Below are 17,596 nucleotides of genomic sequence, written 5' to 3'. Positions count from 1 at the left end.
CGACAAAGCTGCCGAAACTGTAGCCCGACCATCTCAACCGGCTTCTATCGCTAGCCGGTACGGCAGTGCTGCCTATCTCGGGTTGTGCTGTCAGATCGGTGTGTATCGTTTCGATCATCAACTTCGGCTCCCCTTCCAGGAACGGCGGTATCGACAGTCCCTGAAAGTGAGCAAAAGTGTTCATTATTGAGGTGAAGAAAAGTTCTTGAGGCGGCCAACTTAGCTTTATGCTGCTACGAGTATTGGCGAACTCGTATTGCCTGTTGTCGCCTCCCGTCGCATTCGCCGATCCTTCCTTGCTCACGCTCGAACCATCTCTCGTCGCGCCTGCCGTAAAGCTGATCTCCGGTGGTTCTGGCTTACCGGTTTCACCGGCGCTTCGTGCCAGTATAGATTGCACCGGTGTTGTCGCTGGCTCTTCTTGGAGGGTGCTTATTGTTTCGATGGCTTGTTGTCCTTGTTGGTTTGTGGCGGACACTATGCGGAATGGTACCCTCGGTACCATGGATCTCAACGCATAAATGTTCGTCAACGGTTCTGCTCCTCCAGATTGGACCGTCTCATGAGGGAGCGTGTTGTCCCGCGTTTCGCAGCCTAGTTGCGTGTGTGCGTTGGCAGCAGAGCAGTTTTGTGGCTGGGAAGTTGGTTGCGCCGACGCGTGTTGTTCGGTACGAGCTGTTGGTTCCACAATTGCTACTGCCGCAGGGTTTGCTGGTACCGTTCCGATGCGCACTCTCTCAACCACTTCACAAACTTTCGCTGCTGCGTTACACTGCTGCTGCTCGCGTTCACTCTGCTTCATGTTCGAGGAGCTATTTGCGAAAGATCGCTTCGATCTTTTTGCCTCCTCGATTTGAATCATAATTCTTTCCTGTTTATGCTTCAGGTTCGCCATTATAAGCTCGAATTCTTTCAGAGCTATTTCCTTCTCTAATTGTTGCACTTCGATAAGTCGTGCCAGTGCCGCTTGGATTCTCGCTTTTTTCGACGCGTTTGTGGTAGGAGGTATTTTTGCAGCTTGGATCGATGTGGGTACCCATTCTTCTGTGGACAGCTTCTTACTCGCCGAGGTTTCGCCCTCGCTATATGCTGCTCTTTTGGCTATTTTTTCGCCGTCGCAGCTTTCAGCTGGCTTCCTCGTCTTCGCGATGGCTTCCATTGGGGTTTTTGGACACCTCTTCTCCTTGGCTTCACACTTTACCGCCTGCTTCACACACAAATCGTACCTCCACATACGGGATTCAGCTATCGCGGTGGTGCCGACACATGCGTATTGGTACCACTTATGGCATTTTTTGCACAGCACCATAGTCACGTTATTATGCCACTCGCAGCCACCACGATTAAAACTCGTACTCATCGCGACGAACACTGGTAGGGACTTTATTTTCGAAGAAAATATCGAAACAATTTTTGAATGTTGCCACGGGTGTAGCTTTATGTTTATTTCAGTTGCTGCTACAGAATTTTTGTAACTGTCGCTCGCGTATTCAGGGTTCCGCCGATCAGTTCAAAAATTGGTCTGTCTTTTCTCCTGTATAATTTGCAACTAAGCGCCGTCTTCAATGGCGCTTTGTTTCAGACCAGCTGATCTACTTGACCCTAAGTAACCTCGCTTAGCGACCTTTGTCGAACTTTTCCCTTATTGGCCCTATTTAACAGCTCAGCCAGTTGTCTCATTTTGGGGATATCTGTTCGTCCTTATCTAACTCACAACGCCATCTGGAGTTTCTTTTACGAATTATTCGAGCTGTCCTTGACAGCTCGTTGTTTTGTAAATATTGCGGCTGCTCATTTGCACGAGGTGCACATCGTGCCAACACCCCACCCCGTAAATCCTTAGTAAAGCAGGATTTACTCAAATTCTGCACGATGCACATATTTCCGCATTACGATATGATTTTTGACATCGCATTAGTGTTCGTTTATAGACAGCCACCTCCCTATCCTGCCAGTATAAAAGTTGTGTTGTTGGCAGCCTCTCCTCATTCTCAACGCGTGCTTTGTGCCTTTTATATTTCTTATTCATACGATTTCGCATCCCTACGATCAACCCAGCGATCAACCTTCTCCTATCTACAAGTGGTGTTACTTTTCGCCGATTTTCTCTATCGATTGCTTGTTGAATGCAAAACCTCACATTCATTTGGTCCGTACATCTGTCCTGCAACGCGCATGGTGTATACATAACCCTACTTCTGTTTGTATCGGTGAGTGTATGTGTGCGTTCACTAATCTGTGCATTCTTCTCTTTTAGAGTCGTTGTACGCAGGAATTGTACGCCGTTATTAAAGCACCGCACTAGCTTCTGTCTAAATGTGGCCCCGACAAAGCTGCCGAAACTGTAGCCCGACCATCTCAACCGGCTTCTATCGCTAGCCGGTACGCCAGTGCTGCCTATCTCGGGTTGTGCTGTCAGATCGGTGTGTATCGTTTCGATCATCAACTTCGGCTCCCCTTCCAGGAACGGCGGTATCGACAGTCCCTGAAAGTGAGCAAAAGTGTTCATTATTGAGGTGAAGAAAAGTTCTTGAGGCGGCCAACTTAGCTTTATGCTGCTACGAGTATTGGCGAACTCGTATTGCCTGTTGTCGCCTCCCGTCGCATTCGCCGATCCTTCCTTGCTCACGCTCGAACCATCTCTCGTCGCGCCTGCCGTAAAGCTGATCTCCGGTGGTTCTGGCTTACCGGTTTCACCGGCGCTTCGTGCCAGTATAGATTGCACCGGTGTTGTCGCTGGCTCTTCTTGGAGGGTGCTTATTGTTTCGATGGCTTGTTGTCCTTGTTGGTTTGTGGCGGACACTATGCGGAATGGTACCCTCGGTACCATGGATCTCAACGCATAAATGTTCGTCAACGGTTCTGCTCCTCCAGATTGGACCGTCTCATGAGGGAGCGTGTTGTCCCGCGTTTCGCAGCCTAGTTGCGTGTGTGCGTTGGCAGCAGAGCAGTTTTGTGGCTGGGAAGTTGGTTGCGCCGACGCGTGTTGTTCGGTACGAGCTGTTGGTTCCACAATTGCTACTGCCGCAGGGTTTGCTGGTACCGTTCTGATGCGCACTCTCTCAACCACTTCACAAACTTTCGCTGCTGCGTTACACTGCTGCTGCTCGCGTTCACTCTGCTTCATGTTCGAGGAGCTATTTGCGAAAGATCGCTTCGATCTTTTTGCCTCCTCGATTTGAATCATAATTCTTTCCTGTTTATGCTTCAGGTTCGCCATTATAAGCTCGAATTCTTTCAGAGCTATTTCCTTCTCTAATTGTTGCACTTCGATAAGTCGTGCCAGTGCCGCTTGGATTCTCGCTTTTTTCGACGCGTTTGTGGTAGGAGGTATTTTTGCAGCTTGGATCGATGTGGGTACCCATTCTTCTGTGGACAGCTTCTTACTCGCCGAGGTTTCGCCCTCGCTATATGCTGCTCTTTTGGCTATTTTTTCGCCGTCGCAGCTTTCAGCTGGCTTCCTCGTCTTCGCGATGGCTTCCATTGGGGTTTTTGGACACCTCTTCTCCTTGGCTTCACACTTTACCGCCTGCTTCACACACAAATCGCACCTCCACATACGGGATTCAGCTATCGCGGTGGTGCCGACACATGCGTATTGGTACCACTTATGGCATTTTTTGCACAGCACCATAGTCACGTTATTATGCCACTCGCAGCCACCACGATTAAAACTCGTACTCATCGCGACGAACACTGGTAGGGACTTTATTTTCGAAGAAAATATCGAAACAATTTTTGAATGTTGCCACGGGTGTAGCTTTATGTTTATTTCAGTTGCTGCTACAGAATTTTTGTAACTGTCGCTCGCGTATTCAGGGTTCCGCCGATCAGTTCAAAAATTGGTCTGTCTTTTCTCCTGTATAATTTGCAACTAAGCGCCGTCTTCAATGGCGCTTTGTTTCAGACCAGCTGATCTACTTGACCCTAAGTAACCTCGCTTAGCGACCTTTGTCGAACTTTTCCCTTATTGGCCCTATTTAACAGCTCAGCCAGTTGTCTCATTTTGGGGATATCTGTTCGTCCTTATCTAACTCACAACGCCATCTGGAGTTTCTTTTACGAATTATTCGAGCTGTCCTTGACAGCTCGTTGTTTTGTAAATATTGCGGCTGCTCATTTGCACGAGGTGCACATCGTGCCAACAACATATGTAAACTATTCGCTGAAAAATTCAAAAGCGTTTATTCTGTTGATACTACTACATCATCGCTGCTTGAGGCTGCTTTGGAATACACACCTTCTGACGCTATCTGTGTTTCGCTAAATGATTTCGAGATTAACGGTGATATCATCTGTAAAGCCATCAATCGACTGAAAACTTCATATGATCCGGGGCCCGATGGGATACCGACCATCGTAGCGAAAAAGTGCGCTGATGCTTTGCGCGCTCCTCTAGAGACTGTTTTTACTGCATCGCTTAAAATGGGAATCTTTCCTGAGCCGTGGAAATTTTCATGGGTGACACCTATCCTTAAAAGAGAACCTAAGAATGATGCAAAAAACTATCGTGGTATAACATCTCTATGCACGTTTACAAAAATCTTGGAAATCATGATCTACGACGTCCTAGTTATGTCATGTATCAATTACATATCTGTTAATCAACATGGTTTCGCACCTAAACGATCCGTAACCACCAACTTAGCTCAGTTCGTTTCGGAATGTCATACATCGTTTGAATCGGAATATAAAATGGATACAGTGTACATTGATTTCCAAGCTGCGTTTGATAGCATCAATCACAACATCCTTCTTGCAAAACTCGCACAGCTTGGTATTTCACCTCTTGTCATCGATTGGTTAAAATCATATCTGACGGACAGAATGTATTCTGTAAGAAAAGATAACATCTTTTCGCAACCATTCACAAATACTTCGGGAGTTCCCCAAGGCAGCAACTTGGGGCCGCTATTATTTACACTCTACATAAACGACGTGACTCTTATTCTCCCAAAACATTCTGTACTACTTTATGCTGATGATATTAAACTTTTTTCAGTTATCAGGTCAATCGATGACTGTTTCGCGCTCCAGAACAATCGCAACCTATTCAGCAATTGGTGTGTGGCAAACCAACTAAACCTCTGTGTGGATAAATGCAGCGCGATTACATTCAGCAGGAAACGAAACCCTTTTAACTTTTGTTACTCATTGCACAATTACAATTTGTCTCGCGTGTCATCAGTCAGGGATCTTGGTGTGATCCTTGATTCATCACTATCCTTTCGCGAGCATTACCACTCTACTATTAGCAAGGCCAATAGGATGTTAGGATTTGTAATCAGGCAAACTCTTGAGATAAAAGAGCATTATATACCGCATTAGTACGTTCCATCCTAGAGTCTAATTCAGTTCTTTTCTCCCCACACTGTCACGTGTGGACGGCTAGGATAGAAAGCATACAAAAAAGATTCTCCAGAATAGCAATACACCGATTACAATGGGCTTCATCACAACATTTAGATTACCTGTCACGGTGCATGCTTCTTGGTCTGCAAACCTTAGAACATAGACGTCGGGCATTGCAAGCTACTTTTGTCGCGAAGTTAATCAATGGGGACATAGACTCTCCCTACCTGCTTGAAAAGCTGAATCTTTATGCTCCTGAACGACCTCTCAGGATACGTGAGCTGTTAAGACCTACGTTCTCAAGATCTGCACATTCCTACAATGCGCCTTTTAACCAAATGATACATAGCTTCAACAAATACCAAAGATTCTTCGACTTCAATATTAGTATAGATGCTGTATGAAGCGCACCCACGACACCGATCCGAATCCGACTATTGTTAGTCCTATTCCGACTCCGGCAAAATGGAACCACTAGATCCGCCCCGAGACCGAGTCGTTCGGAGTCGTCCGGAGTCGCCCGGAGTCGTTCGGAGTCGTCCGGAGTCACCCAGAGTCGGAGTCGTCCAGAATTGTCTGGAGTCGTCCGGAGTCGTCCGGAGTCGTCCGGAGTCGTCCGGAGTCGCCCGGAGTCGCTCGGAGTCGGAGTCGTCCAGTTGGTGTAATGTACTTGTGATCCGACATTACCTTTCGTTTTGTTTTATTGTCTTTCACTTTACGCGTGCACTTCCTATACAAGCCGACCTCGACTGACTCCAGATGACTCCGGATGACTCCGTCTGCAGCCGGACGACTCCAACTCCGAACGACTCCGGGCGAATCCGGACGAATCCGGACGGCTCCGAACGACTCCGGATGACTCTGAACGACTCCGAACGACGCTGACTCCGAACGACTCCGACTCCGGAATACTCCGGACGACTCCGAACGACTCCGGATGACTCCGGAGGACTCCGAGCGACTCCGGACGACTCTGACTCCGGGCGACTCCGGGCGATTCCGGCTGACTCCGGACGACTCTGGGCCATTTCGGACGATTCCGAACGAGTCCGGATATTGCAGTGCAGAGCTACCTCCGCAGTCGATTTCGAATTTACTGGAGTCGGATCGACGCCAGATTTTTGCCAACTTTACTCATCACAAATACGCACAGTGGTGTTCTGGTTAAGTTTGAAATGAATATTCAGCAAAATCAAAAGTGTGTTATTCTTTCAAGTTTCGGCAAGAGCCCACAGCATTGATTTGTCAAAAATCAACGTTTATCGTGTACCTATTTTCGGTAGCATTTAAAATGAATAACTACTTGTTTTTCGTGATTTTAAAATTCCAAGCAAGCTTGAGCAAATTCTGCCACCATAGAATCTTTCACAAAAACCACACTTTCATTGCTTTACTGTTCTGGTTCGGTTAATAATGAAACCTGTCGAACTATTGTGTGGCAGAAAATCTGCCAAAAAATGTTGATCTCTCCACCTTTTATTTAATATTTTGAAAAAAAAAACGCAAGGAAATTATGTGAAACTTCGTATACGAATAACAAACGAGCATATATCTATTTAAAAAAATTGTGTTGAGACAACTTTCCACGCGTTTTTGCATGATTTCAAGTTATTAGTCACCCTGCCGAAAACTGTAACATTGCCGAAAAATGATACAGTTACCCTACTTCTTTTACTCTACCAAAGTGGTGCACTTCTTTAGGTTTTCCATACGCTGACGAGTGAGATGAGTGCACTCTGAGATGAGTGATTCAAGTGTGCAATCTGTCAAGGTATCAATTCAAGTATCGAACTATCCATACGTAAACACAACAACTACTTGTAAACGCGGCCTCATGAACTTTGTATGTATACACTCTGATTTCAATAAAACTGTGTAGTCGCATGCTAGCTGTTCTCGGTGTCGCTTCATTTCGATCACATATCACAACAGGTTATGGGCCCAGTCACCATGGAAGAAGTTATTCTTGGAATTCCGCGGTATAGCGGTGAAGGAAACTTTGACAATTGGTGTTTCCGTGTAAAAATGGTGATGGATGCAGAAAGTGTGTTACATACACTGACTGATGATGTTCCTGAAGACACAAAGAAAAAGGAATTATTCAATGTTGCGGATCGAAAAGCAAAATGCCTGTTAGTGGGGTTTCTAGCTGATCAATGCTTAGAAACAGTGCGTGATGCTAACACTGCGAAGCAAATGTGGACGAGTTTAAATGAGGTGTATGCAAATAAATCTGTGGTTAATCAGACAATTTTGCGAAAACAGCTTGGGCGACTCAGGATGGATGAAGGAAACTCCATGCGCGCGCATCTTCATGAATTTGAAGGTTTGGTACTCATAGTTTGGTTTGGTACAGCTCCGAACAGCAGGTGCGAATTTGATAGAAGCGGATATCGTTTCGCAACTCTTTCTCAGCTTGCCGGACTCATATGATCCATTGATCACAGCCTTGGAAAATCTTCCTGAAAAAGATTTAAGCGTAGATTTTGTGAAGCAACGTTTGTTGGCCGAAGAATGTAAAAGAAGTGAACGTCTTGTGAATAGTGACAGTGGGCCTTTGGTGAAGTTCGTCGGATGAAAGGAACAAAAACGATTTTCTGGAAAGTGTCACAATTGCGGTAAAATAGGCCATATGAAAAAGGACTGTAGGGTCTCGCATGCGCGAGGAAATTAACGAAAAAGTGACACAAAAAATGATGCGTGTTTCATGATTGGGACAATCAGTGATAGTGAGATAACCACATGGATTGTGGATTCTCGTGCTTCAGAGCACATTACGAACAATATGGAAATTTTAACCGATCCTAACAAAATGGAATTCTCATGAGTTTCCCATGAATATTGCAGTGGCAAAAGAAGGTGCGTGCATTACAGCTACTCACCGGGGAAACATTTCGCGCTTGAAAAATGTGCGCAGTAAAATTTCTGGTGCAATTAATTTAGAAAATGTATTATACATTTCGGAAGCAAGAGTAAACTTGTTATCAGTGCCAAAAATGGAAAACGCAGGTTTTAAGGTCGTTTTCATGAAAGGGGAAATAAAAGTGTTCAGAAACTCCGAATTAGTTTAGGCCGGTGAAAATTGTGGAAATCTCTATAAAGTAGAGTTATATCAACAAAAATCAAATCGTGATTTGTTCAGTGGTAAAATTCCGGAAGAATACGATTTGTGGCATCGTCGGTACGGACACCTCAGTCCGAAAAATTTGCAAGTGCTCATGAAAAATAATATGGTGTTGGGGCTACCGATCAGTGCTGTTCCACGAAAAGAAGACAAAGTGTGTGAAGCGTGTATCACAGCAAAACAAACAAGAGAATCTTTTTCTATGCGGAGTGGACAACAATCGTCAAGAATCCTGGAACTCGTGCACTCGGACGTGTATGGTCCGATGCAGAACAATGGAGTTAACGGTGAACGATATTTTGTTTCGTTCATCGACGATTGTAGCAAATTCACTGTGGTGTATCTGATGAGAACAAAGGCGGAGGTTTACCAGAAATTCCGTGAGTATGAGGCCATGGTGTGTGCAAAGTTTGGTGTGCGCGTTTCCAAACTTCGATGCGATACAGGGTTTCGAATCATATAAGGGAATAGTTCAATCACTTAGGGGAATGTTGCAAATCGGTAGGGGAATGTTGCAAGCAAGCTGTGGATGTTTGCAATCACTTAGGGGAGTTTTGCAATCGATTAGGGGAATGTTGCAATCGTACTGTGGAGCTGTCATCAGACTGTGGGTGCCGATGTAAAAAGCTACGAATTGGTACCGATGATGTTTTTTTTATAAAACATCGTTTGGAGTTGTTTTCGTGTGGGATTCTGCTGTACATATGATAAACTAAATAAATCCTGCTGCAGAGCCATAATTAAACATGATAAGTTAATAAGATTGACGAAAATATTTAAAGGTATTTACAGCGGTACCCACAGTCTGATGACAGCTCCACAGTACGCTTGCAACATTCCCCTAATCGATTGCAAAACTCCCCTATATGATTGCAAACATCCACAGCTTGCATGCAATATTCCCCTACCGATTTGCAACATTCCCCTAAGTGATTGAACTATTCCCTTATATGATTCGAAACCCTGTAAGAGGTGGCGAATACAAAAGTCGTGAATTTCAATTGTATTGCAAACAAAGAGGCATACAAATGGAATGGACAAACCCGTACACGCCTGAACAAAACGGTACAAGTGATAGGATGAATAGGAATCTCGTGGAAAAAGCGCGCTCTATGTTGGAAGACAAAAGCCTTGACAAAAAGTTGTGGGGTGTGGCAGTTCAAACTGCAGCTTATTTAGCAAATCGAAGCCCTGCTGCTGCTATTGGAAAAACTCTTTATAAGTTGTGGAATAAGCAGAAACCCAACGTTGCGAACCTAAAGGTTTTTGGATCGGACGCTTTTGTACATATACCGAAACAATTTGGTGGAAAATTTGATGCAAAGTCATGGAAGGGAATATTTGTTGAATATTCCGCAAATGGTTATCGTATTTGGAATCCTCAGAAAAACTGTATTAGTTGCTCGCGTATTGTGATTTTTGTGGAAAATTCTAGTGGGCGCTATCCTGACGAAAGTGAGGTGGTTATTCCAAAATAAGTTAATTCCGTTGTTACGCAAGATGATGAACAAGAAGAAGAGTTAGAAGCAGATTCTCTTGAAACTAGTTTCAACAGTGCTGATGAGACATTAGTGAACATCAAAAAGAATCTTTTGATGATGAAGAGGTTTCTCGTCGTGAAATAAAACCTCCCAAGTGGCATGAAGATTTCGATATGAGTTATGCTGGTTATGCTTTCAATGCGCTGAGCTTCGTCAACGACATCCCAAGCTCAATTTCCGAGCTGAAGAAAAGAGATGACTGGGGACAATGGCAATCCGCCATGGACAGCGAGATGCAACCGATACAGAAAAATGACAGCTGGACACTGGTAAAGCTATCCAAAGGTAGGAAAATTATATCTTGCAAGTGGTATTTAAAATGAAACGTGGGAATAATAATGAAATCATTTATAAAGCAAGATTGGTTGCTAGGGGTTTCACTCAGAAGCCAGGTATAGATTATACTGAAACCTTCTCACCTGTTGCCAAGTTAGATACATTACGTATGGTTCTGGCATTAGCAAATGAAAAACGAATGCATATCCATCAGATGGATGTTAAAACTGCTTTTTTAAATGGTGATTTATCCGAGGAAATTTACATGATGCAGCCTGAAGGCTATGAGAAGGATAAAGGATTGGTTTGTCGATTGAATCGTTCAATATATGGATTGAAACAGAACAGGCTTCTCGTGCGTGGAATGAAAAAATTCATAATTTCTTAACAAGCATAGGGTTTGTGCGTAGTGCTAGTGACATGTGTTTTTACACACAAAAGAAAGGAACTATAAAAATAATACTCGTTTTGTATGTTGACGACATTCTGCTTGTGAGTGATTCATTAGATGCACTTAAAGAAATAAAACAGAAATGTTCAAAGAAATTCTAAATGATAGATGATGGGGAAGTCAGCACGTTTTAGGTATGACAATAGAAAGAGATATTGGTGCAGGACTAATGAGTATAGGTCAGCAAGAATATTTTGAAAAATTATTAAAACGATTTAAAATGACCGAGTGTAAACCGATATCCACGCCCATCGAAAACATATTGAAATTAAGTAAAGGAAAGTGAGAGAACATCTAAACCATATCGTGAACTGATCGGATGTCTCACGTATGCGTCAGTTACGACAAGGCCCGATCTTTCAGCGGCAGTAAATTTCTTTAGCCAATTTCAATCATGTCCTAACGAGAAACATTGGATTAATTTGGATTGGGCAAACAACGTATCCAACCGTCGTTCAATTTCTGTGAAACTTTTCGGAAATACTGTAGGTTGGTTGACAAGAAAACAGCAAAGTGTTTCATTATCATCAACGGAAGCAGAGTTGAATGCCTTGTGCACTGGAGCATGTCACACCATTTGGGTCTTCTTCTTCTTCTTTAGCACAACAACCGCTGTCGGTCAAGGCCTGCCTGTACCCACTAGTGAAGTGAGCTTGGCTTTCAGTGACTTATTGTTACCATAGCAGGATAGTCAGTCCTACGTATGGGCACGGTCTATTCGGGACTTGAACCCATGACGGGCATGTTTTTACGTCATACGAGTTGACGACTGTACCACCAGGCCGGTACACCATTTGGGTGTTGCGCGTATTAGAAGATATATGGTTGTCCATAACAGATCCGGTGCCCCTTTATGAGGACAATCAATCGACTATGAAAGTGGCGGAAGATTCTAAAGACATAAATCGGTTCAAGCATGTAGATACAAAATATACACAGTACAACAAAAACAACAAGTACAACAAAAACGGATTGAAATCATATACATGCCATCATCGATGCAACAAGCCGATATCATGACAAATGGTCTATCGCCAAACATCTTGAAATGTTTCTGTATTAAGTTAAGATTGGAGAGGGAGTAAATCAATAAGTTTGTTTGAATTATATTTTGGTCTTTGGTTAGGATAGTTAGAATCCTAGAATTGTGTGGGGGTGTCAAGGTATCAATTCAAGTATCGTACTATCCATATGTAAACACAACAACTATGTGTTAACGCGGCCTCATGAACTTTGTATATATACACTCTGATTTCAATAAAACTGTGTAGTCACATGCTAGCTGTTCTCGATGTCACTTCATTTCGATCACATATCACAACACAATCGTCAGTGCTTGTTACAGTTCAAATGGAGAGCAAATAAAAACCAACTTGCTCGTTTGGTGGTTAACTATGAACTGATTTATTACTAAAGAAGGCATAGGCTACTATGCCTAGGAAACGAAATTCTGCTGAGGCAAAATGCACTGTTTCGTAGTCATAGCCTACTACATCTCCCCCTTTTTAATAAAGGTCGTATGATGAGAGCCATCGAGGGATTCTCGGTGTTCGTACGGAACGACGTAGTAAGCTTCCGATGGATTCGGATGCGACGGATTCAGATGCGATAGATTCGGCTGTGACGGATTCGGATGCAATGGATTCCGACGCTGATGCAGATGCTTGTTCATTGGTTGTTGGCGGGTTAAAATCGGTTGGCGGATTTTCAAAAACAGGAACATCAGCTGGCATCGTAGAGTTCAAACTAACAGCAACATGATTGCCGGCTGGTTTCACTGCAGCAGTAGTACCAACTTCTTCTAATAAAACTTCCCATGGAAGTTGTTGTTGTTCTTGCCCAGGGGTTTCGGAACCATAGCGAGAACGCATTTGGTTGACATGCGATCTAACCAGCTTCTGTCTTCCATGCAAGTCAAGCGACACGACATAGTTAACGGATCCTTTTGGTTCAATGACTCGACCAGGAACCCACGACTTTTTGTTGTGTACGTGTTGTTCAAAATACACCAAGTCATTCTCCACAAATGAACGCTTGACCGCTCCATGCCGTTTGTTAAATTGTTCATTTTGTTTGTGATTAACGGCTGCAGTTGGAGGGAATGGTTTCCTCAACAGATCCAAAGTAGTGCGCATCGTTCTTTTTAAAAACGCTTCGGCTGGAAATGTTCCCTTAGGTGTATTCCGGTTGGGTGTTGATCGGTACACTGAAAGAAACGTCTGTAGATGCTGTAATGTTGGTGATTCCCCGTTACCTATCTTCTTAAGGCCGCGTTTGAGGAATCCAAGAAACGTTCAGCTTGGCCATTCGACTGCGGATGGTATGGAGCAGTACGAATATGGTTGATGCCATTCTCACCGCAAAACTGTTGAAACTGTCCGCTCGTAAACTGCGTTCCATTATCTGAGACTAGCGTGTCTGGATTGCCGTAACGGGAAAATGTTTCACGAAGAAGTTCCAAAGTTGTTGTCGTGGTGATGGATCTAGTGCGAAAAATTTCGGGCCACTTAGAGTAGGCATCTACAATCACGAAATAGTGATGTCCGTCGATTGGGCCAGCGAAATCGACGTGTACTCGTTGCCACGGCCGGTCCGGGAGAGGCCATGATTCCAAAGTTGCTTTCGTCGGGGCCTTCGCTGCTTCGGCACATGCATTACACTGACGAACGAATTGCGCCACATCATCGTCGACATTCGGCCAGTAAATGTAGCTGCGAGCCAGAGACTTCATCCGCTCCATTCCTGGGTGTCCACGATGTAGCTGGCGGACGATTTGCTTCCGGAATTTTGATGGAATGACGATTCGATCGCCGAACATGACGCAGTTATCGACGACTTGAAGTCCCTCACGTCTGACAAAGAACTTCTTCACATCAGGATCGGTGATTAGCTTCACGCTTGCTGGCCATCCTTCATTGATGTAACTAATCACTTGCTGCAGAACAGCATCCTTACGTGTCTCAGCCACAATCATCTGATGTGTAACTGGCAGATTGTTGATGGAGTCTTCGAGAATCGCCTTTGCTTCGGATTCGACATAGACGGCAGCTATGACATAATCCTCATCTGGTCTGCGCTGTGATGACATCAGCCGGGACAGGAAGTCTGCGTAGCCGAAATTCATCGTCGAGATGTGCTTGATCTCGAAGTCATACAGGAGAAGTGTCAAAGCCCATCGTTGCAGACGATTGGCTGTGTAAACTGGTATTCCTTTTTTCGAGCCAAAAACTTTGAGCAGCGGTTGATGATCGGTTTGGAGAGTGAAATGCCGTCCGTACAGCATCTTGTGGAAACGGGTAACAGCGAATATCAACGCTAATGCCTCCTTTTCCACTTGACCGTAGTTCATTTCCGCTGCCGTCAGTGAGCGAGAAGCATGTGCGATTGCCTTCACCTCACCGGTCGGGAAACGATGCATGATGACAGCGCCAAGACCATACTTCGATGCGTCTGCCGCGACGATGATCTCCTTAGATGGGTCATAGTGAGTAAGCAGCAGGTCGGAGAGTAAAATGGTCTTGAACTGCTCAAAAGATTTCTGACACTCTTTTGTCCAGTTCCAGCGAGCATCCTTTTTCAGCAGGTCATCCAGGGGAGCCCTGAGGTGCTTCATCTGCGGAACGAATCGACCATAATAGTTGATAGCTCCGAGGTAGGAGCGAAGTTGCTTCACGTCCTTCGGGGGTGGCATCTTGGCAATGGCTTCTGTTTTGGACGGGTCAGGCCGAACACCGTCCTTGTCCACGATCAATCCAAGGAAACCGATCTGGGGAAGCGCGAAACGACATTTTTCAAGACGTAAATGGAAACCATACTCACGGACGCGTTCGAGAACAGCATAGAGGATACGATCGTGCTCCTCTTTGGTGCGACCAGCAATGAAGATATCATCAAGGTAGGGTTTCACTCCAGAAATGCCAGCCACCATGCTGTCGATAATGCGTTGGAAAGCGCCAGGTGCCGACTTGACTCCGGGAGGAAGTCGGTTGTACTGGAAAAGGCCGCGATGTGTATTCACGGTAAGCAGCTTGCGCGATTCCACCTCGACCTCAACTTGTAGATAGGCGTCTGATAAGTCAAGATGTGTGAAATAGCGAGCCCCAGCCAGCTCCGCGAAAAGATCGTCAGGATGAGGTAGAGGATGACGGTCACATTCCAGCGCGTTGTTCAGCCCCGTAGAATAATCACCGCATACACGGACCGAAACATTGTCCGATTTCCGTACGACGACTATTGGTGCTGCCCAGTCCGAGAATTGAACTGGAGAAATTATACCGTTTGTTGCGAGCCTTTCGAGTTCCGCATCTACTTTGGGAAGAGCCGCATACGCCACTGGTCGCTGGACGGGCATCAGGCTTCAAGTATAATTTCACTTGCGCTTTTGTGCATCTACCCAGCGTGCTTCGAAATACCTCCGGGAACTGGTGCTTGAGGCGATCAACGTATTGGTCAGAGTTTTGATGTACGACGTTGACCAAGCTGTTAATCGGTACGGACCACAGATCAAACAGATCAATAGTATCGATTCCCAAAACGTTGAGATCGGCGCTATCAGAGATGAAAATGCGCCCTGTCTTGGTCACGTTATTGATAGTGATTTCGGCTTGAAACTCTGCGAGGAGATTCAAATCACTACCAGACGCTGTGACAGCAGATTCATCGGTCGGTTGAGTGGGTGGCCGTCCGATGGTAACCCATGTTTCGTTCGAAATGATGGTGATATCGGACGCCGAGTCGTGCTGAAGCTTGACTGCTACCCCGTTGAGCTCGACCGAGACGAATTTGCGTTTCCTTCCGACGTTGCGAACAGTGTAAATGCCATTCGTCTTCATGTTCTCTTTGGGCTTCCATTGCTTGAAAGGCTTTGATACAGCGGGCTTACTGCTTGAACAGTAGCCTTCTTTATGTCCTTGCTGCTTGCATCTAGTACACGTGTGTGATGCAAACGGACATTCTCGAACGTAGTGCAGTTCCCCACATTTCCAGCAGGGTGTCTTGGGCACTTTGTTGGTCTTCTTCGAAGAGGAATGATTCTGGTTGCGCGCAATGGCGTTGACGGAGCAAGCCTCCTTGTTTTCCACCATCTGCGAGTCATGCTTGAGGTTGGCCACACGATGACATTCTTCCACCAGGTTTTCCAAAGTCACCTTACTTGCAGCTTCTCCATGTTCAACAACTGCAGTTTCATCAGCTTCCAGTTTCGAAATCAATCTAGCTCGGATGTCCGCATCCCGTGGCGATTGGAGTCCACAGACAAATCGGAGAGCTTTGAATTGATCCGACGTGAGCTTGGAAAGTTGAAATGCTTCGCAGTGTTTGTTGATCATGGCAGCATACGAAGTAAAATCATCCGCGTCACTCTTGGCGTACTGCAGGCACTGGTAACGGGAGTGAAAAACCGACTTCTGGCGACCAAACAACTTCTTCAGTTTTGTAACGGTCTCATCCAGAGAGAAATCGCGAGGATGCTTTGGCAGAATAGTGTTCACGTACTTATCGTGCAGAGGGGTGCTTAATTTGCGTAGAAGCAATCTCACTCGGGCGGCGTCGTCTAGAGAATGACCATCCTGAATGAAGACGTCTTCGTATCTAGCGTACCATGCATCAAAGAAAACTCCTGCGTCCGGATCGTACAGGAAATCTTGGATTCCATTTGCCAACGACTCGATTGTCTTCTCGCTTCCGCTAGCCGCCGTCGAAAAAGTTCGATTTGCTAAATTTTCGATCTGCTGCTGCTGCTTCGCGACGAGATTCGTGAGTTGGACGATGGCGTTTCGCAGATCCTCTTGGGACATTTTCGTTATTTGATGTTTTCGCTAAAAAGATCTTCGAGATGCTTCTGAACTTTTCCTCGTCGCCAAATGTTACAGTTCAAATGGAGAGCAAATAAAAACCAACTTGCTCGTTTGGTGGTTAACTATGAACTGATTTATTACTAAAGAAGGCATAGGCTACTATGCCTAGGAAACGAAATTCTGCTGAGGCAAAATGCACTGTTTCGTAGTCATAGCCTACTACAGTGCAGGTTTCTAATTTGGACAGCAATCTGGTATGAATATCAATCTCTTTAGGTGAAAGAAGTGCACATATGAAAATGAGACTTTTAAATTGATCAGTGGAAAGATTTTTCACTTCAAAATGTTCACATTGCTAGTTGACTGTCACTCCAAAATTCACATAGTCATCGGCATCGTTTTTCGTGAGTTGTAAACAATCGTACCGTTTGTGAAACAGCGAAATATGAATACTGAAAAGCACGACTTCACATACGACGAAACAGTAGCGAAATTTAAATTCCGGGGATGATTCGGAATAGTAATGTAAAGTTAGCAAAAATCGGGAGTCGCTTAATTCGGAAAAGTTAGCCGATAAATTCGGAATCGACACCGGAAGCTGGGTCCACCCTGCATTATCCGGAGTCGTTCGGAATCGTCCGTAATCGTCCGGAATCGTCCGTAATCGTCCGGAATCGCCCGGTATCTATATAGGAATTTGTTTCGAAGGCCGACTCCAAATCTGACAACTCTGAACGACTCCGAACGATTCCGAACGACTCCGAACGACTCCGACTCCAACCGACTCGGGGCGACTCCGACTCCGGGCATATTTAGTGGTTCAATTTAGCTGGAGTCGGAATCTGACTAATAATAATCGTAATCGGATTGGAGTCGTGGGTGCGCTTCGGAGAGCACATCACTAATTCGGAAGCTCAAAATGACAGTAACGGTCGAATTCGTTGACACTCAGGCTTCGAAGCAGTAGTCTAAGCCTAGCTGCATCATCCAAATTCGCACCGACCATCAGAAATAAATCTTCATATTTCTGATACCACCGATTAAAATACAACCCGTT

The 17,596-nt window shown here is 45.0% G+C and overlaps 1 protein-coding gene across 1 annotated transcript; it reads right to left on the bottom strand.

Annotated features, from left to right (window-relative positions):
- Positions 1 to 11,810: 11,810 nt before the first annotated feature.
- On the bottom strand, positions 11,811 to 16,751 carry LOC121592089 (uncharacterized protein K02A2.6-like). Its single transcript, XM_041913372.1, is given in 2 exon segments — positions 11,811 to 15,084; positions 15,086 to 16,751. Coding segments are annotated over 2 exon segments (3,540 nt in total). The 5' UTR covers positions 16,540 to 16,751; the 3' UTR covers positions 11,811 to 12,998.
- Positions 16,752 to 17,596: the final 845 nt, after the last annotated feature.

Source organism: Anopheles merus, chromosome 2L (genome assembly GCF_017562075.2).
Source record: "Anopheles merus strain MAF chromosome 2L, AmerM5.1, whole genome shotgun sequence".
NCBI classification, from domain to species: Eukaryota; Metazoa; Arthropoda; class Insecta; order Diptera; family Culicidae; genus Anopheles; species Anopheles merus.
This window is presented reverse-complemented; position numbering and strand designations above follow the sequence as displayed.